The 21,047-nt window shown below is 36.6% G+C and overlaps 1 protein-coding gene across 8 annotated transcripts in view; it reads left to right on the top strand.

Annotated features, from left to right (window-relative positions):
• TAFA2 (TAFA chemokine like family member 2) overlaps positions 1-21,047 on the top strand; it is a 186,938-nt gene that overhangs the window by 142,566 nt on the left and 23,325 nt on the right. For all 8 annotated transcript variants that reach the window (XM_085220218.1, XM_085220227.1, XM_085220252.1 and 5 more), the window contains exon 3: positions 20,166-20,318. In XM_085220218.1, coding sequence (XP_085076344.1) covers positions 20,166-20,318 — 153 coding nt within the window. The remainder of the gene's footprint in view (positions 1-20,165; positions 20,319-21,047) is intronic.

Below are 21,047 nucleotides of genomic sequence, written 5' to 3'. Positions count from 1 at the left end.
ATTTTCCTTATTGTTTCATTAACTTGTTAAGCGCTCAATTAATATAGCACATAGCTCTATGTTATTGAAATTGGTGTTTTTTTTCTAGCATTTCCAGGTTTAAAATACAACCTTCTGTATCTACAGAACTATTCAGTGACTGAAAACTCCTGTCGTGCACCATGAAGTAGTGTGATACACTATGGTGAGCTAATAGGAATGTTTCTGCTACTTGTGCTCACTCCCCAGTCTTATTTCCCTTTCTGGAAACATTTTTATTCATTGTGATTATACTGGTTGTGTTGTCTTTAAAGAGGATTCTTCCAGTATAGCCTGATAGTATAGGAGCTGTAAATAGGAAAATTATGTATATATTTTGTATCTAAGACCATGAAATGATCTTTCTTTGGTGGAGAAACCAATTAGTTATTTTTCTACTATCATGATAACTTTGTTTTTTTTTTTCCTTTTTCCTCAGGGAAACTCTCATAAAATTTTAATAATGTTTGAGACCATCAAACAAGAATATAATAGAAAATAAAATCTGAATATTTTATAGTTTCCCTTATGTTTGTCCAAATTAAATGTATTAAGATTGAATTCTTTTTATAGGTTTGACATAATGGGTCAACATCAGAGTATAATTAGAGTCTGATCCTTAACACTAACCAGATATGTAAAATTACTGCTATGGTGAAAATAGGTCAAATTCTACCACTGAATTCTAGTCTAGTCTTAAGGTTTCTTGTGCTACTCCTCAGGTTTTTAACTTGTATTCTATACATGCAATAATGACTATCCTGTATATATCTATTCCGCACACCTGTTATCCTGCTCAGGGGATTTCACATATTCAGGTTTGGAGGTTTGTGCTTGGAAAGTTTCATCCCATGTGGAGATTATTTCTATAGCATCCAGGGGATATGTTAATCAATCTTTCATCTGCATTAATTTTCTGCTGATGATCTCTAAAGACTGTGCCCTTCTCTCTTGATACTCTTCACTGAATTTAGTCCATGGCAGCAGTAAGTGATTGCTTATACAAAGTCATATTTTAGAACAGCTGTTCTTTAGTCATGCAAGTGCCAAGAAAATGTTCAGAATCAGTCAGCTATTCTGCAGAATTACAGGAGAAAAATCCTTTATGTGTTTTTTTTTTTTTTTTTCATTGCAATTTGTAAAGTTTCCTCCTGCAACAGTTCTTTTTAGTTTTATTCACTGGGGAGTTGGGAAAGACTTCATTGCTCACTGTGGCAATCTTCTCTGAAGTGGAGGTTTGTAAAAGGGTCTAATTTGTGGTGAAGATCAGAGGGTTGATCTGAGCCCAAGCTGCACAAACCAGCAGCTCCAAAGCAGCAAAGCCTGTATCTGCCTGTGTCCATGTGCAAAGAGACAGAAGGCATGGGTGAAAGAGAAAAACACAAGGTCATCACTGATGAAATAGCTTATGTGGTCCATTTCAGTGTTTTTTAAATGCTTATCATTTATTTATCGTAGCTCTGCAAAACACTTAGTGCTTTTCAAACATAACTGACGACTCAGAGAATTATTCACATCATGCCTAAGAAAGGCATCTCTCTTCAGTTCTCTGAAACACCTGTCAGAGCTCATTTCTTTCACAAAGTGAGAATTCAAACCTCCAGTCTAGTTTTGAATACTTCCCTGAATTGATATACCAAAGAGTATGCAAACTAGTGCAAACCTGGAACTTTCAGAAAGTCTTGGCAGAAAGTCTCAGTTTGGGTACAGTTCCTTTATCTGCCTGAAAATTATTCTTGAGTGCCAGAGTCATAATGTCCAAATAAAATTGTAAAGGTCTTATTTTATTTCTGATGCTCAAATAGGGTCTTGTGTTACAGGTCAGAAGCTGACAACATTTTGTCTGTGACAGATTTATTTATATCTATCTGCATATCCTTCTTCAATTGTCATTTTGTTCCATTAAGAAAGGGTTGATGCTAAAACTTGGATTTGTCATTTGCTCCATATCTCCTTGTTGAGTTAAAATATACAGAAACACAGGAAAAATTCTTGAAATTTGCAGGAAGATAATACTAAAAACTTGACCTTCCAATTAAGGTGTGAAAGTATCATTTGACAGAGAGGTGACTGCAGCTGAGAAAAGCTCACTTCTCCACATAGGTGGGAGCAAAGCTACAGCATACTGACTGGAGAAGGAAGGCTGGCTTGGGGGTTTGGATGACAGGAAGCAGGAAAATCATAAAAGAGCAGTCTGCTTTGTGCAGCTTTCTTTTACCAGACTGAGCAAGAATTCTGTCTGTAGTGATGAGGAGGCTGAGGCAGGAGCTGCCAAGTCTGTCTTGTTCTTTTTTTCCCCATAGATTTGTATAACTCTTGTACTGAAATTGTTCTCAAGTAAATGCGATAGACTCAGAATTCTTTTTGCAAAATACTTACGGTTTTGCTATCAAGTGTCCTTGAATGACTGAAGTATAAAGCTGAATTTGTGGGTTATTCTGGGTGAATGCAGAGCTGTCGAAAAGATATGGCTGAGAAAAGTGTTCTGTTAAGACCAACACAAATCCTGGGTGCATTGTGTGATTGGATTTTAAGGTGCAGTTGTTAAAATTGTTTCATACGAGTCTCTGTGTTCCAGGATCATGTGCAAGAGGAGAGGTAGGGCTCATAGAAGGCTGGCTGAGTTCTGGGCAGGCCAGAATTGTTCCTCAATCCAGATCCAGAATTTGAACTCAAGTCTATGTCTGTCTAGTGAAAGGGGAACAGAGAGATAAAGCAGGTAAAAGTGTAATTCCATCTCAATGAAAATAGTGAATCTTAGAAAAGACTGAAATCAACGTTAAATTCTTTCAGTGAGCTGGAAGGTTAAGCAATGACAAAGTTAACTTTAAAAAAAATGACAGCAGAAAGCATTGTGCTTATTGTTGGAAATATCCAGATGATTTATCAGGATGGTATCTCTGATAAAGCAGATTTTATTTGCAATTGCAATGGTGGGACTCCTGCAAGCAGGAAAGTATGCAGAAAAAAGCGTTACATCTTTTATGCCCTATTACTCGACACTTATCTCTTTCTCCCCTGGTTCCTCAGTGGCTGAGTACTTCAGGTTCACAATCTTTCTGACGCTCAACTAAACATACGGATACTGGATAAACATAAATTTTTGCTAGCTAAGCATATATCGCTAATTAGTTAACTTCTCACACTTGCTAATTCAACACTTGGGCATTGCTTCTGGACATCTGCTCGTTCTTTCATAGAGATAAGCTTGGAAGGAGGATAGAGGAGAGTATCTTGATGCCTGCCTGTTGTATCCCAACCTACCCACAGAGCAAGGCAATCCAACCTTCCGTAGAGGCCCTGGCTTCTTTGATGTTTAAGTCTGTTTTTCTTTTGCTGAGGGTCTCTTATCCAAACAGAATAGCCCTACAACATGCTTTCTAGTTCATAATACTATACCTATACTATTTGGAACATTTAAAAACTATTGCAGTTTTGAAAGCAAGAATTAATCACATAATTCAGCAACTGTACTTCTAAAATATGCTACTCACATATATGGTATTTCTACCTTTTCACATTGGCTGTTTCTAAGGACAAGTTACAAAATACAAATACATTGTGCTCTACTTCTTCATATCAATTCCCCCTTTTCAATATCTAATGCAGAAACAACATTCCATTCCCGCATTATGAACAACAAAATCAAAGGATTTCTTAAAGTAAATTCCTTATTTAAAACTTTGGTCTGCTTTGGTATTATATGTAAATTTATTATCAGTAGAAAAAAAGATTACTGGTGCTAAACATTCATCTAAGATGCATTGGCATGTGTCAGATTAACTGTGCAGATTTTGTGAAATGGAACCCAGAAGGTGTGCTAACTGCAAGACACCACAGAGTGGAAAGTAAATATATTTCTAGTGAGTGAATATTGAGAAAATAAGCATCTGGGAGAAATGGGAATTTTAGATTCTTAATTGCATCATTCACCCCAGAACATCTGCTAGAGATATTAAGAACAAATATAACTGTATCTGTGAGAAGATACAAGTTTAAATAAGAAAGGAAGAAGGGTAATATCGCGCCATCTTGTTACACTGCTGCATGCTGCACATATGAAGACTGTATAAATCTCCTCCCTTTTCCTTTTGGTTCAAAAGCACCTTAGAAAAATAAAAATGCAGTTTCCATGCCTATGTCTGCCCTTCCAGAAAACTGGAAAATCCAGAAATGCTCATCGATAGTAAGTAAATAATCTTTTTTTTTTTTCATATTTTGTCTCATAATATACTAAGAAGTTGGATCGCGGATGACAAAAGGTACCTTGCGTGCTCTGGAAGCAGCTGAGAAATGAATGAATCTTTCATCTTACTTATGCCACTCCTGTTCATAGAATCATTTAGGTAGTACAGAAGCTCCTTTACCCCTTTCTCTCATACCAGCCCTGGGAATGGCTCTGTGGGGACTGCAGGATGGCAGGGTAGTGAGGGCTCCTGCGTAATGCTAGAGATAATGGGATGGGATGTAAACAGTTAAAACATGAGAAATTAGGGGGGTGCCCATTATTCCGGTGCAAGGACAGTCTCTTCTCATCCTTTTCTTGACTTTTCAGTTTTTGCTCTGCGTCATTAGATGTCCTTTTCTGCTAAGCAATTTAAGGACAGTATATATTTCCCATCCTCCTCCTGTCATGAGAGTGCCGTCATTATATTTTCCAGGGTTTACTCTGAAAAGCAGCTTGTATAGAGGAAAAGGAAGAAGAGAGCTTAGCTTCCTGAGAGGGCTTTGGTATATTGCACTTCACAAATCTGAAATAAAACCTAAACCTCAGAGAAAAAGAAAGCATGTTTAAAATGGTGCCTTTTAAAATTTTCTTAAAAAAAAAGAAAAGAAAATACCAGAAGGTCCACTGCATATTATTACCTCTAACAATGCCGTATTTTAGAGCAGCTGTCCTTTTGTTATACAAAAATGCTCACAATTTTTGCAATTTGCAAAATACAATTTGGACTAGGATACTCCATTAATAGACTATCAACATTTTATGTTCATGTTATAAACATTTAAAACATGAGATTTTAGCCAAAAGCCAGAGCAGTAATAAATGAGACTAGTCTGAATAGCACATGGAAATCATATTTTTTCCAGCTCATGTAGTTTATTTCATCATGGGTGACATTTTCTCTTCATCATTATTTTTTCATCTTTTTTTGTAATAAACAGTGAAAGTCTGTGGGATATTACTGGCAGTAAATATTGAAAATAGTTATAAAGATAATGAATTTGCTGAAGTAAATACCTTTCTAGTTTTGGTTCTGTTTGCAAACATATCTTGGTCTACTGAGGATTTCTTAACCTGTACATACAATAATTATTGTGAAGAATTCACATTTAAATGTACCACAAGATTTCACTCCTGAGCTAAACAGCAGTGTAAGGCAGCACTTTGGATGCCAGAAAAACTGTTCCAAAAATCTGTCCTTTATCTGAACAGATCTGCAGGAGTGATTGTAAATGAACTTGGTGTTCTGTTTGATTCTAGGAATATAACAGAACCATAACCCAAGCTAAAAATATGAAAAAATGCCTGATTATGGATTATCCTAATAGAATAATTGTAGGAGAGAAGCTATAAAATATTGTTCCATTTTTCATAACAATGATCACTGGGAAGTAACAGTCTCAACAGATTTTAATGAAATTTTTATATTTGGCATGTACTTTGTACTTTATTTATTTTATGGAAAAATCTCCTAGGTCCATGCATAGCAAAAATGAATAATTAAAGAGCAGATAGATGAGACACATGAGATTTCTTTCCTACAGAGAACCTGCAGAAAAATGTGGAAATGTTGTTTTACAGTTGTAGATGGTATTTATAAGTTTCAAACTGTCTTTGTGTCTGTTTAATAAAGTCAGTTGTCTACACTGAGGGGAGAAATCAGGGATATGTTTTAAATCCAGCAAACCTGAGTCCTCTAAATTTGAGAGAGAGAGAAATATATATATATATATATATATGCATATAGATATATACCTTTTTTTTTTTTTTTTTTTTTTGAAGGAGAATGTTCATAGTATAAAGAGAGCTTTGAAAATCAGTCTAGATATGCTGCTCTCATAACTGGGAACACTTTAAAAACTCCCGAATAATAGCTAGGGAAATAAATTCCTCAAATGTCCTGTTGCTTGTTCCTCTGACTTTAGTATTACATTTGGACCTGAAAGTCACCCCTCTCCTGAATCCTGGCAAATGCCTGAGATCATAGAGGTCAGCTCTGCAGCAGAGGATGAATCAGTGGATTTATTTTACTAGTTTTAGTTATACACCTATATTATCAGTGATAGAGCAGCTGTGGTTGTAGAACAGTGACCTTCTGTTAGATCTGTTTCAGAATCATAATAACAGATTCTCATGGGGGCAATCTCCTGAAAGCAGTGACTAACCGGGGACCAACTCAAGAGCAAATTCATGGCTCTGCTGATGTATCTCTTTCCCTTAGGGAGTTTGCCTCACAACAGATCAAAACCAGATCCTGCAGGGACAGATCTGATCTTGCTTATGTAAAAATAATGTATTACCTCCTGGGGCTGCTTCTATGTATATCTCTATATTGATTATACAGGGATGTCCAATTTGGATTAGTTATCAAAGCTATAGATATCCAAGGTATGGTGATGTGTCTTAACTTTTATAGAGAACCATGGAGTCTTCACTTCCTCTGCTGTTGAAATAATATAGTAAATAATGGTATAATGATTCAGAAAGTGAATAAAAATGCTGCAGTGTATTGCTGTGTTAAAGTTTTGGATCCTTCTACTTAGTGCTTCATTTGCCTGTGCCTGTATATGTATTTATGTATCACGTATATAATATTTGATAAAAATGGACAGGGACAAAAACTCTAGCAATCTCTTCATTTTGCTGGTTTTAGCTGCTGCTGTGCATTGCTTTCAGGGCTCTGAACCTTACTTGAAGAAATTTGGTTTCTGTTCATTCAGCTGACAGTACCTTTATGCGTGTTGCTAAACTCCACAAATGACTGTTCAGGAAAGGAGATGTGGACGAACATTCTTCTCCCTTGAAGAGATGAGGCAGATTATCAGAAATAATCAGCTAGAATCCATTTTATAAAGCATATTTGCTAAAGTAAAAGTTCAAATGAAGAGCAGTCACTGTATGCAAATATCAGAGTAGCTGTGTGTGAAATAAAAAGCAATTCAGTGTCCACTTTTATTTTGATTGTTGTGGGTTTTGTTCCTTAAAACCTAAAGCTATGTGCCTACCTTTAATACAGCTTCAGGTAATGCAGTATATAAAGAGTTAGCTGTCAAAGCAAGGCAGTACCACTAAAGTCAAGCTCACTCCAGCTGCATCTTCACTATCTGATTTCTCCACCCTTTTATTTTTTCTTACAATGCTCTTCTAACTACAGCTGCACATGAAGGAGGTGTGCTAAAGTTATTTTCAAGACTTCCTTGTGTCATGAGCACTGTGAAGCTAAAACTCCTGCTATATTTGTGGATGTGATCACACAACGTACCTCATGAATGGCATTTTGTCAGATCCTACAATGTATCCCTTCCTGTTCAGCTTTTTAAGGTGGTGAATTGAAGGGGAAGGCAATTCATGTTTTGTGACAGTCTTCCACACATTAAAGAAGATTTTGCATGGCTCCCTTCGCAACGTATCAATGGTGTAGACTTGGACAGCTATTTAATGCTCATATATTTCTTCTAGTGTGCATTTTAGAGTTAAAGCAGTATAAATATTTGTCATGAGTCAGTGAAGGTATTCCTAAGGACCTGTGGGTAATGGTTATTTCCCTGGAACAGTTTCATCAAAACTTGAAAATAGGCATGGCCATGTAGGTATTTATTGACATTTATAGGTGGCAACTCATTTGCTGACAGTTTTTGGAAGACAAATACACTGCTCTACTATGTGTTGTGCATGGCATTCAGCTTCACCCTTGGGACTTTGAAAGAGTACGTATAAACTACCCCACAGATAATTCTCTACCTACTGATCTTTCAGTCATTTAACTAAACTGCAGACAATTTGAAGTGACTTGAGGGGTGAAGTTTTGAGGTTCTAATATTGACCTCTGCGTGGAAATTCTGACATTAAAGTATCAAAAAGATCAAAGAATATGCAGCCGTAAAAATGTGTACAGCTTCTATACGAACACTATTATTTTCTGTGCAGATGGTAATTTATTTATACACTGATTCCTTGCAAAATTTTGTTATCAACATTTACATTGCAATGGGACCAATAAATGTATTTTCATGATATTTTCATTGCCCTCTGATGGCCCATCTGTCTCTTTCCTCCCTCACCCTCTCACAGTGATGAGAAAGATGTAAGAACTATGGGTGCATCTTCTGATTCTCCCATCTACATGAACCCTCTCAGAGGGTTCTTCATTCCCTACATCTGAGGAGTGTTGCATGAGCCCTTCTGGGAAGATGATGCATCTAGCTGATGGCTAACATGGAGAGGAGAAGCTGTTGGAGCTGGATTGGCTGAGGGGTGCAAAGTTTGCCTTGAACAGAGGCAATTATTTTCTACTAATTTACTTAAATACTGTTATGTGTGTGCTTTTTATGGTCCCAGAATGTTGATCCCAGACGTGCATGGTGAGATCTGCACCAGCATCTTGATAGTGGCTTGGGCACACATGGTACATGGCTTATTGCATGGATGGGCAGTAGCCAAGAGGGATTGCAAGCTGATCTAGGCTCTCTTATCATGGTATGCAACATATGAGCTCCTCTAGAGATACGAGATAAAGTGCCAAGCTAGAAGCCATATTCTCGTGCTCTGATAAAGTTCCTGAATACTATTTTTTACTGTATATCTCGTTTTGAAAAAGGCTTCTCTTTAAGATGTGAATAAGTTGAATAACTTCAGATGCTTAATTACCTGACAGTTTTTGCAAAATGCGCCTATGGTGTTTTGGGAATGATGATATTTTTGCAGCTTCTAACTTTGTAAAGCACTGAGTGGCTTCCTATCAACAACTTCTATCAACCAGCATTCCTTCAGAAGCATGTGCGAGAGAATCTGCTCGAAGCATCTTAAAAGATACCAGTTCAGCAGCAAGAGATATCTGAAAGTACTATCTGCTGGGAATCCTTGAGCAAAAATATTCTTGATTGCACAGCTCTGAACAGTTCTCCTGGCAGTTTCTTCTCTTTTATTTTGCTTGTTGAAATGCACCTAGTTTTTCTCCATCTTGAAGAATAGCTAGTTTCTTCTCAGGTCATCCAGCTTCAGTTCATAGCATCTGTCTAGTTACTTATTGATTCATCATACCCATGGCTTAGAGACTTGCTATTTATGGAATCAATAACGTATAGGGAAGCTTGTAGCAGGGGAGATCGCTCTATAAGAGGGGATTTCACAGGACTATACATGTGCCTTGTTAGCCATTTTTTTTTCTAAAGGCCTGAGTTAAGTTCCTCCCCTGATTCTGCACTTCAAAGAGCTTCCCTGCGGCTCTACAGAAGCAAACTGAAACTTAAAATTAAGATCTTTTTTTCAGACAGTGAACTGCGAGTTGGGACATCCTACAGAGTTTCTCTTAACATATATGTGGAGCCTGAAGTACTGTGGGGAAGTCCTACAAGGTAGGGGTGGAAAAGGATAATTAAATAAAAAACAAGCTATGTTGGTTTCAGAAAGGCAAGTATGTATGTATGTACTTGCAATTCATGGGAGGAATATTTCAAGGTAGGAATCTGATATTTTGGTTTAATTGACAGACTAAGTGAACATGCTTTATAGAGCCATGAAGTGGAATGTGATGTAGTATAAAAGACACTGAAGAATTAAAGAATCTTTAGTACCACTCTATACAGACATGAAAATAGATAAAGCAAAGTAAAACAAAGCCAAAACAAACCCCTGAAGATTGACACACCAACTGAAAATCTATCTATAACAATAATCAATCAACCAACCAACCAAAAATCTCTTGAGAGTTTTTAAAATGTGGAAATGTGGAATTTAAAAAATCAACTGCTTTTTATGGATAAGTTTTGTTAAATTTGATCATATATATGTCCCCAGTTTATACACACTTCTGAATGTAAAAAATATTTTCAGAATATTTTCAGAATATTTTTATTTAAATATTATTTAAATATAATAGATAAATGAGTTCACATATGTATACAAGTACCTTTCTGTACAGAAAAGGAATATAGAGTGACTTAGTGTTATGAATACTGTATTTGAAAAAATTCTGCACAATGGGTATCTTGAAGTCGACATTTTTTGTTAAGTCCACCTTTACCTCATTGAGTGGATTAAATCAGTTAATTGCTAGGGTAATTTCAATATAGTGTGTATTCTAAGTCTAATCAGCTTAATGATTCTTCAGGACAGGTATCACCTTCTAATGATGTCCCAGTTTCATCTAGGATAGAGTTATTTTCTTCATAGTGGCTGGTATGGTGCTGTGTTTTGGGTTTAGTATGAAAACACTGATAACACACTAATGTTTTAGTTGTTGCTTTAGTTTTTATCTCAACCCACGATTTTTAATTTAGTGCCCTGATTCTTTCTCCCATCCCACTGGCAGAGGAAATGAATGAATGGCTGTGTGGCTGTCAGGTTAAACCACAACAGATGTTCAGATGTATCCTTAGAAAAAAATGTTTGTGTTAATTACTTTGAAAGTCATTAATTTCTGTTTTCTTTTAGTGGAATTTATTACAGTGCTTCCAAATAAGTGGAGGGGTTGTTGCTTTTCTAACCTTGAAGAATTTTATTCTGAGATAAGTAAGTGGTGCTAAGCAACATTTTTTAAAAAAGAAAAATGGAATAAAGCATAAAGACTTTGATAACAGAATTCATGGTAACATTCAAGTGCTTAAGTATGAAGCAAGCTTCTTATCAAAACCTAAATATGTTTCTACACCTTCCTAAATAAATAAATAACTGTGGAAACAGGAGTACTTGCAATTGACTAGGTATGTGTCGAGACGGAATTAGAGCACAGGGACACAGAAACATTTTTCTCGGGGGAAATTACTGTTGTCCTACCCTGGCCTTCAGCTGCTCTTTCTACAGAGGCACCTAAAGCCTACTGAGGTGCTTGAGCTATTTTATAAGAAGTGTGAGAAGCCTGGAAGCAGGCTGTTCAAAAGGACTATTGAATTTACCTCTCCACCTTGTTACACTAATCCTATTTTATAAAGACTCCCATTCACAGCACTTTTCTTAAGATGTTACTTCAGGCAAGGGATATGAGCCAGAGGGTCATTCAGATGTATGGGGGTAAAGAAACCTTTATTTTTACCTCTGATGCATGCCTGAGATCACGTTAATTTGTCATCTAATACAATATGCCCTGAGACCATTTGGGTCAGCTGGAAAGAAAAGAAAATTAATAACGAGACTCCTCTAAGGAAGCAGGGGAAACATATTTCCCATAAACTGTGTAAACTACAGGCTTCTGAAGCCCTGAGAATTCAGGAGGAAAAAATGTGGGTTTTTCTGTACTCTGTCAGATGCTGAAGAGTGCTCTGAGACATGTGCTACTGCTTCTTGCTGAGTCGAGATATTTGGCAGAAGGCCCACAGAGAGAAAGGGAGAATAAAAAGTCTTTGTGCCAAATGTTCTTTTGAGTGTCTGAGACTGGATTGGTCTTTTTTCTCTGCAAAATCATATAATTAGTAATCTCAAACCTCAGCCTGTTAATTTACAAAACGTCTGCACACTTTAATATATCATTTGCTTAACATGTTTGATAACAACCTCAGAGATACTGGGGCTTTTGACTTCTTGTAGTATTCATAAACTGTGCTTCGCCCTGGGTGATTCTTTGCCAATGCTGCACATGCTTGTCTTGTGGATGGTGTCAGACTGTAGCCACTAGGAAGAAAGGAAGGAAGAGTTTTGCTTTCAAAATGCTATTTCTGGCCCATAAGGAGTCACATAGCCTTTGCTGCCATCAGCATCTTCTCCTCTCCAATAAATGGGAATGGTGATGGTGCAGCTGTTTCACCTTGGCGCCTCAGGTGGGAAGTGGTGAGCAACTTTATGGGTTGACTATGGCTGGAAGCTGAGCTTGTCTTGAGAATTGTACAAACATGCAGAAGTCTTTTCCTCTTTTCCTTTTCTATTGATCGCTCATACATATTCATGTCTTTGGCTTGTGGCCACTTTAGGCAGCCCAGTGGGATCACTTTTACAGCAGCTGCGCTATGTGATCAGTTTCCACATCTGAGAAGATTAATGTTGGAACACAGAGGTAAGCTCATATAAAGAACAGAGAATCAAGAGCACTGTGTAGGCTTGACCTTTGGCTAAGCAAGATATAGCTGGCCATTTGAAATATGCAAGAGAGAGCAATAAGCAAAAACAATCCTTGGTTGATCTGCTAACTCCTTGCAGTACCTCGTACAATGAGCCATGCAGTGAGTGAATACAGAGAAGTCAGTAAGATCCCATGTGATCACTGCATGTGATCTTGTCTCTGGACTCTCTGTGGTTTCAGAAACCTGGCAATCATCTGACTTTGAAGTTGAAAGTGAGATCTAGGCAGGCTGGGAGGCTACCAGAATATCGGTTGTGTTTGAGTTCTTTGCATAAATGTCCTGAAGATGTCATTTGCAGCCACTGCCATAAAAAGGCCTGACTGTTGTGAGAGGGGAGATAAGCTTATTTGAATAACATTGGCTTACTAATGCCAAATGTCTGATTTATTAAATTAGCCCAAGTAAGGCCAGGAAGTTAAAGTCACCTGGTTATGAGATCTCCAGGCCCAAGAGATCCTACGTGAAGTTTTCCATCTGTGATTTTATGTTTGTAAAAAACATGTGCCTAGCTGGGACTGTGCCATCTTGTGCTATTCCAGTAAGTATTTTTTTTTCTTACTGTAGATAACTCAATCCTTCAGTCCATTTCAGTACACAGATAGTGCCATGGGAATATCTGAGGCTTGATCTCCAGCATCACTAGTGAGCTCTCAAGGGTAACACTTGCATTGCAGTTTTACTTGTTTCTTTTTTGTTTTTGTTTTTGTTTTGTTTTCCAAAAGGGGAAGCATCTTCCCACACAGATGGTTGTAACCAGTGATTGGCAAACAAGCTGATGGACGAGATTTATTTTTGGCACTGTACAGCAAAGTATGCTTGGCAATGGGACTCTGGCAAACCATTCATTAGCTCAGTTTTTAAGGGCTACCAGGGATGCTATCAGCATAGTGTTATCGCATGAACTCCACTTACCGTTCTTCACCCAAGTGGCCTAAGTGAGTTAATTGCAGACCTGCAAGAGGAGCTGGGCTAATGCCTGCAGGATAAACACTTACCACAAATTGCTCTTGTAATTTTAAAGTGGTTCTCTCAGGAGAGAAAACATCGCATTGAGTCCAAGAAGCCTGGGAAGGGCAGCAGTTAGCGAGGTCTTTTGTGTATATGTTGCCAACAGATGACACTACAAAAATAATTTGACCAAGCAAAGCAACTCTGTGTTGTTTGTTGGTTTTTATTTTTATTTTTATTTTTAATTCACCTGAGAGTCTGTCCCAAGATACAAAATATGTCAGAACAAAATAAATGAAAAGTAATGATGTACTTCTAAGCTAAACTATGTGTTCTTTCTGGACTTTTTAAGTGCGTGTGGTGAACAAGTGACTTTTTGTAGCTATAGCTGTAGTGCAAGGCATGGAAGGGTGAAAGCAGTTAGATAAGGCCTCAAAGCCTTGTCAGTAAGGTGTGTTTGTAGGGGTTTAGGAGATATTTGCACAGGAAAGAGTTGTCCATATCATAGTATTACCCAAATCAAGCAGAATAGAGGTCTGTGTGGCCTCTGGCACGGAATGGACTGCTCTGATCGAACAACGTGACTCTTTGGCTGGACTCACTGCAGTGTGTTGGCATGTGCCTCTCTGCAGATATTGATCTGCTGATCAAGCCTAATATGAGAGGATTATCTTGGTAGTCTGTGTACGTTTCTTAGAAGCGAAGGTTGAAGGTTGAATGTTTTTTTGCTGAACCTGTCTTCCTGTTTTTGTTTTTTTTTTTCTTTCCAAAAGATTTCTACTGCTCATACCTGGTAGAGTCTGCAGAATCCAGTGGCTGGGGAGATGTGAGCCTGCTGCAGCTCCTTACTGCTAGGTGTTGCCAATGCTGAGGCTGAACGTGTACGCTCCATATGAAGAAACAGACGAATACATAGAACTAAATAACTTTTTAAGTAGCTACAAGAAATGTTATGATAATGTAGAATAAGAAAGCACAAAATTATCATCTTTTTCCTGCTGATTCTTTAGTGCTGCATTATGTGTCATCTGAAAAATAAAGCAGCATGAGTGCTTTTCCTGAGATGTGGTGCAATTGTAGCATGCTTCATTGTTGCTACGGAGGACACAGGAATAACTGCTGTGTCTGTGATTGATTTTTCAGTTCACTGGACAAAACATTAAACAAAAAAGTAGCTTTTTCTCCAGTAAAATTAATTATTTTGCTTTGTTTTGAAAAAAATGAAAATTGTAACATCCCTTATGTTTACCTTAGCATTTAAAAAAAATCTTGTTTAAAAATATTAAATATCATATGGAACCAATTTTTTTTGCCCTCTCTGAGGATGTTTACTTTTAGGTTCTACTTTTAACCAGATTTGACTGGTTTATTTGCCTGTTTATTGTACTTTCAGCAAATGAACTCCACAATGAAAAATATGTCAACTTTAGCAACAGGTTAAAACATGATTAAATAATCCCAATTCACCTTATTTTTCAGTCACATATCTAGAATATGTGTTCTCATTCATTCAATCACTGTGATAAGTGATAAATATAGAATCATCAGAACAAATACCTAATTTGTAAATCCAGACTTCACCTTCACTGACAATACAAAATTTTAACTTAATTATTGAAATTCTGACTCATAACCACTGATCAAGCCCAAAGTTCCTGTTGATGTGTATCTACCAGTGCTTCCCTGGGAATCGCTGGCTTGCTGCATTCCAGAGGTAATAAGAGGTAACTGGTACGAGACACTTCCCCTTGCTTTTTTCCTCTCAGTGCTGCCAGTTCTCCATCTAGGCTATGAAGCTGATCTTCTCTGTTCACATAAGAACACAGAAGCTTGTACACCTGAAAGCTTGTCTGTTTTTTCCCCGTTACATTAGTAGCTGATCAAAGAAGAGATTATATCAGTAACAAAACGCTTTGTGTTTCTTATATTCTTAGATCACCCAAACTATAGCAATATCACCCCAGTGCTAATAAGAGCAGGATTGAATGAAATTCAGTCTTTTCTTTACCTACTGCTTGGTGGATATAGCAGAAGGATACTGTAATTAATCAAATGAGTCCCTTCCAACCCAAGTCATTCTATGACTCTGTGAAGGAAGTGGATGCTCTATTTTGTTTCATATACCTTTATCTGGCTTTTAACAAAGAAAGCTTGGTTGGAAATTGTGGCTTAACTGTGGCTGTACAAGATTGTGATTGCTTAGATATAGCAGGTACTAATACTTATTAAACTACCAAAAATATGCAGCGGTACTCTGTTATATACTGGCATGTGAGCAAGATTTTGCAATTTGTAATCCTTCCTATCTACAGTGACACACTGAGAATGATGTGACATATCGAAATTGCTGAAGTGTAACGGAAGTACAACCTACATTTGTTTTCCATGTCAATCAGAATAAAGCAAGCAAATAGACTATGTGAACAAGAAAACATGCTTTTTTTCTTGGTCACCCATAGGTAGGACAGTGATTTATAGTCTGTTTCTGTTAATGGTGTATTTTAATAGCTAATTTTATTTATTTTTCTGGTAGTATTACCCTGCCCCTCCCATTTAAATATCTTTGAGGTACATAATAATGACTAATTACATGGGGGAAATAATGAAACAGTTTGATAATCTGCTGAAATATTGTTTGTTTTCCCTTGTAGATGGTTATAAAAAAATCAGTAGTTCCATTGCAGTCCTTAATGTAATTATTCATATGAATATGGTATGCATAAATAAAGACTACATATGTATATAGTTTGAACAATTGGATCACTATAGTATTTCATGTGGTACATCTTCCTAATTATCCCCAAGATGACAAAAAGGCCAAAGTTTATGTAGCATTATATGAAATTCGGATTGAATCTTGGGGCTAAAAGTCATTTCCATTCCTCTCCTTATTGGTGATCTGTTGCTTCTTGTTTTAACCAAAGCTTTGCTTTTGTGGCAAGCTTTAAAAATATCCAGAAAACTTTGCACATTTTACATAGTGTCTCTGATCTTGCAGGAGTGAAATGGAAGGTAATAAAAGAAGTTACATTCATCGAATATGATAGCACAGAGCTGCAGTGCTTGTATGCCAGTGAAGAACTGGTTTCTGTGTGAGGAGGTGATGACGAGTCAGTGGTCGCCGGCTCCTGCTCCTTGTTTTTGGCTGAATCTTCTCACTAGTCTCTGTACTCAGCTGTAGGAGCTATGCCTGGTAGAGAACTAACTCTACAAAAAAGGAGATATTTTTCTGCCCATCTAAATCCCTGGCTTACCCTTTTTATATGACGCTGTTCAGGCAAGTAGGGGATGAAAGAGTGTGGGAAGAGTGGCAAGGGATTTGTTATTTTTTCTGTACCTGTTCATCATTAGCTTGGCTTAGTTGTATCACCCAGTTGTGCCTGTGTCTTGGCAGAGAGCATGTAAAGGAGCCTTTATGACTTTTCCCCCTCGTTATTTTACAGTGACTACTAGAATGATGGGAAGCCTGTGTACAGATACAATCCGTGACTTTATTTCATCCAGGCTATGCAAACGTATTTCTCCCTCTTTTTTTAATGGCCCATGTTTGTGTTACTGCATGACTTATACAACTTTCATCAAATGAAACCTAGCAAATATGTGTCAGACCTGGACTTGAATGATCAGGTAGAAAAGTTGAGAAATGGTGATTGAAATGAGCAGTCCATTCAGAATACTGTACCTAATTTAATGCTAGATTTGTCTATAACACTGCATTTTGGTAAATAGATTATATTCCTATTTGTGAGTTACAAAGTAATAACCTGGAGCAATAACTTCCAATCTGCTTTGTAGCAAACTTCTCACAGAAGTGAAGGACTTGGAGTCATAACTTAATGCCAGATGCAGTGTTCAAATATGACTAAAATGTCATTCATCTGAAGGAAATAAATTTAAAACCGTCATGAAGGAACAAGAATAGTTACAAATTATATATATTTAAATTTATTTACCAAATATGTTTAAGCATATTCTTTAAGCACATTCAATGACGTATAAAGTGAGAAATAATAATTACTTAGCTTTATTTTTTTCCAGAATCATAATTGTCCTGAAGGTTTTGACGTACCTGTATCATGCTGATTAATGAGATAGCTATTGACAATTTCACTTCATGAAAAAAAGCTGTAAAAGTGGCAGGCTAATTACAGGATACACCATTAATGGGTTTCCAAGTTGCAGTCTCATATTACAGTGTTACATCTTCTGAAACATAATATACATGTATATTATATATAATCGCCAGGAAAACTTCACAGTCTGTACACACAAATATCTCTTGGTCTCTTTCTTCAGTCCTTCTTCACATTGATTTCAGGCAGGATTACTTGCATTAGCAGAGGATGCAGTGCTGAGTGTTTGTGGTGGTTCTGAATAATGAATTTCTGAAAGATTCCAAAAATGGCACTCAGTTCCTCAAACATTTTCTGCAAACCAAGCAACATGCTTTGAAGTCTGTGCTCAGAGAAGAAGAAACAAAACCAAACTGTGAATCTTCCGGAATACCATCTCCTCTTGTAGAATGCTTCAGTGGCTTAATGAGGTTAATTTGTATTAGGTTGTGGGAAATCCGTTATCTACTGCACAGAGGCTTTCATTTCACATGAATGTGACAGATACTGTACTTACTGCACTCAAACTTAATTATGTGATAGCATAAGGAGCTGAAATCCCTGCATTTCCTCTCAGGGAATATTCATAGCACACTCTAGATGGTAAACAGAAACTAGAGGATGGTTGGCCTAGATTTTCAATTATTGAAATATATTATATACATATAATTACCTTTTAGGTTGTTTTGATTTCATACCTAGAACATTTAAAAACAATTTTAATAATGATAGGTCTCTCTCAGTATGTGATTATTTTTTATTCTATTCCTTTTTCACATTTTTTTTACCCTTTGAAATGCTTTCCTGTGTTGTACATGAAACTAAGTGACCATTTCTTTTAATTACAGTCTTTTCCAATAAAAGACTTTAAATACCAATTTTCTTTTCCTAATCAGTACAGAGTGAGTCTTTCAAAAGTTTTGTTTCAGAATGAACTTTTATTTCAAAGCTCTTAACAGCTCTTTAAACTGGATTCCATTTCAGATGGCTATTGATGTACACACTAATTTCTCCTTGTAGGTATATTATTACATTTCTGGAGATTTGGTAGAGCTGTTGTAAAGCTACCTAATGAAAAACTGAAGGGATTACATTCCAGGATCATTGAGACACATTACAGTACAAATAAGGACTGAAAACTAATATAGTGAAAAATTAAGTGGGAAGAAACTCACTAAATTTACATTATTTTTAAAGATTCAATGTGTGTTTTTTAATGTATATTTAATAACACAAAAACAGTGATTTTTTATTAGCATGTGTGCATATTAAATGTGTAATTGCCTATCAAAATAAAAATGAATGTGAATTTACAAAAGCAGTTCATGTTTGTTCTCTCATATATCACACGTATTACATATTTTTCTCATAGATTTTTAGTGTGTGTGTGTTATATTTCAGTGTATCATAATAAGATGAATCATGGGTTAATAATTTTCACTGTGTTATAACATTTCAGATGTAGTACAACATAATATGATGAATATAATGCAGCCTGATGTAGCACGATGCAATGAATGACTACAGAGATCACAGGCTGTTCAATAGACTTTGTTCTACTGCAAAATGCATAATTGCCCAAATGAAATGTTTAGCAGTTTATGTTTTGTTAATGAAGACACGGAGTCTAATTACTGCCTGTGGGTTTTGTCTTTAGGAACGTTCTTGGGGGCCATATTCCACATCAAGTGTATTTTGCTCCTTTGGTCCTTTTGAGAGCTGATACTGTGCAATAACAGCTCAGTAGATCCAATGGCCAATGTTGGGCTCCTGAGAGTTCCTTGGTAGGGTTTTCTCCATGTGGAAACTCACTTTTTTCATTAGGATATAAAAGGTAACGGAACCATTCAGTGCAGAGCATCCAAATGCTAACAGCAGAAAAAACAGCTGCTAAAGCAACTGTTGCTTTGTGTAATTCCTGTTCCTCCCTGTATGATGTTATAGATATGAACCAGCTATAAGTTCAGATTTCTTTCCATCTTAGCACATAAGTCCTCTCATAGGACTCCAGTGGCATTGGTTAGAGTAGCATGGAGATAATGAAGGATGTCCTGTTGTCTTCTGGGTTTGAAAAACTTTGATTTCCTTTGTTTCCAGACTTCCTTTGCAGTGCCAGGCAGACAGTTAAAATGCAATTCCTTAATAGTTTTTCTTTCATTTTCTTTCTCTTTTTTTCTTTCTCTTTTTCCATTTTCTTTATCTTTCTCTTCTTTTTTCTTTTTTTTTTTTTTCTTTATCTTTTCCCTTTCCATTTCCTCTTTCAAGGCTTTTGCTGTATCCTGCCAGCTCTTCTCTGACCATTTGCGTGAAGGTTTTGGGAGAACTTATGGAAAACCACGACTGCAATGGACATAAACTCTGGACACATAGAATCTGAAAATATATGCATATGTATGAATTTTAAAGTTGATATACTTTCCTTCCAAGGTCTTACCCTGAGGGAAAAGAATAAAAAAACTTGGTGGAAATATACAGCTGCTTATGGGAGTCCAGAAATTAATGTATTTTGTACATTAGTTTTATAATGTCTCTGCTTTCCACTTCACTGGATCAGTTCTGTATGCAGCCTTCTCCAATTGCTTTTCTTTAGCCTGCATTTTCTGCCTTAGATAGTTACACTACATTTGGAAAAGAAATCAACTTTACAATCTACTGTTAGTACCATTGTAATTCTAGTTTCATGCATGGCAGACTGCCTTACAGATCTGAGTTTGATGCATTTCTAATTAAAGAAAAACAAAAAAAGTATTCTCGAACAATACAATGTTACCTCACAGTGTTATCAAATTGCCCATCTTCTTATTTTCACAGCTCACCATGTTAAAACTGGGACCTGTGAAGTGGTGGCACTCCACAGATGTTGCAATAAGAACAAGATAGAAGAAAGATCACAGACAGTGAAGTGCTCCTGCTTCCCTGGGCAGGTAGCAGGAACCACCCGGGCAGCTCCTTCTTGTGTTGATGGTGCGACTACCTCTATTGCTTCCTTTTATTGCATGTTCCTAGATAATTTTGTTAGCTTAAAGATATAAAGAACAAAAACAAACAAAAAAACCCCCAAAAAAAAAACAAAACAAAAAACCCACTGTATTGCAGTTAGCTTTTTAAAATAAGAGGACAAAGACTTCTGCATTTTGAACGGCAAGCCCAAGGTGAATGAGATGATGATGGGAAAAATGAATTATTTGTTATAACTCTGTGGAAATGCTAAGTGAAATTATTAGATGCTAGTGAAGGAGACCTCTTGAGAAGCTAAATTTGACCTAACCAATAGAGGGCCCCCAACAGTGTATGGAGTTTACTTAATTAAAAGTGTTTACACAAACTCTACAAGAGCATGTCATTTTCATATGCTACGGTCTTACACTTCATTTATATATTTATCTTCATCATAAAGCATTAAACAAGGAAACAAAGAGAACACAATTCTGGCTATTTTTGAAAAGGCTCTGTAGACCAACAATATATTTTCTGTTCATTGTACAGTATTAATGTTTTATTTAACAAATCTGGCATTGATTCATATGTTTTAATTGGGAATATACTAGCTTATTTTTCACTTCTATTTCTCTGAAAGAGGAGCAGAATGGATTCACCCTTTCCATGATCTCTTTACTGTTGATATGTTGTTGGCTGTCAAAGAAACTGTAAATATGTCATCTTTGGGAAATATATTTAATCAGCCTGTGCTAG

Source organism: Meleagris gallopavo, chromosome 1 (assembly GCF_905368555.1).
Source record: "Meleagris gallopavo chromosome 1, MGAL_WU_HG_1.1, whole genome shotgun sequence".
NCBI classification, from domain to species: Eukaryota; Metazoa; Chordata; class Aves; order Galliformes; family Phasianidae; genus Meleagris; species Meleagris gallopavo.
Note: the sequence above shows the minus strand (reverse complement) of the source record. Positions and strands in the feature narration are given on the sequence as shown.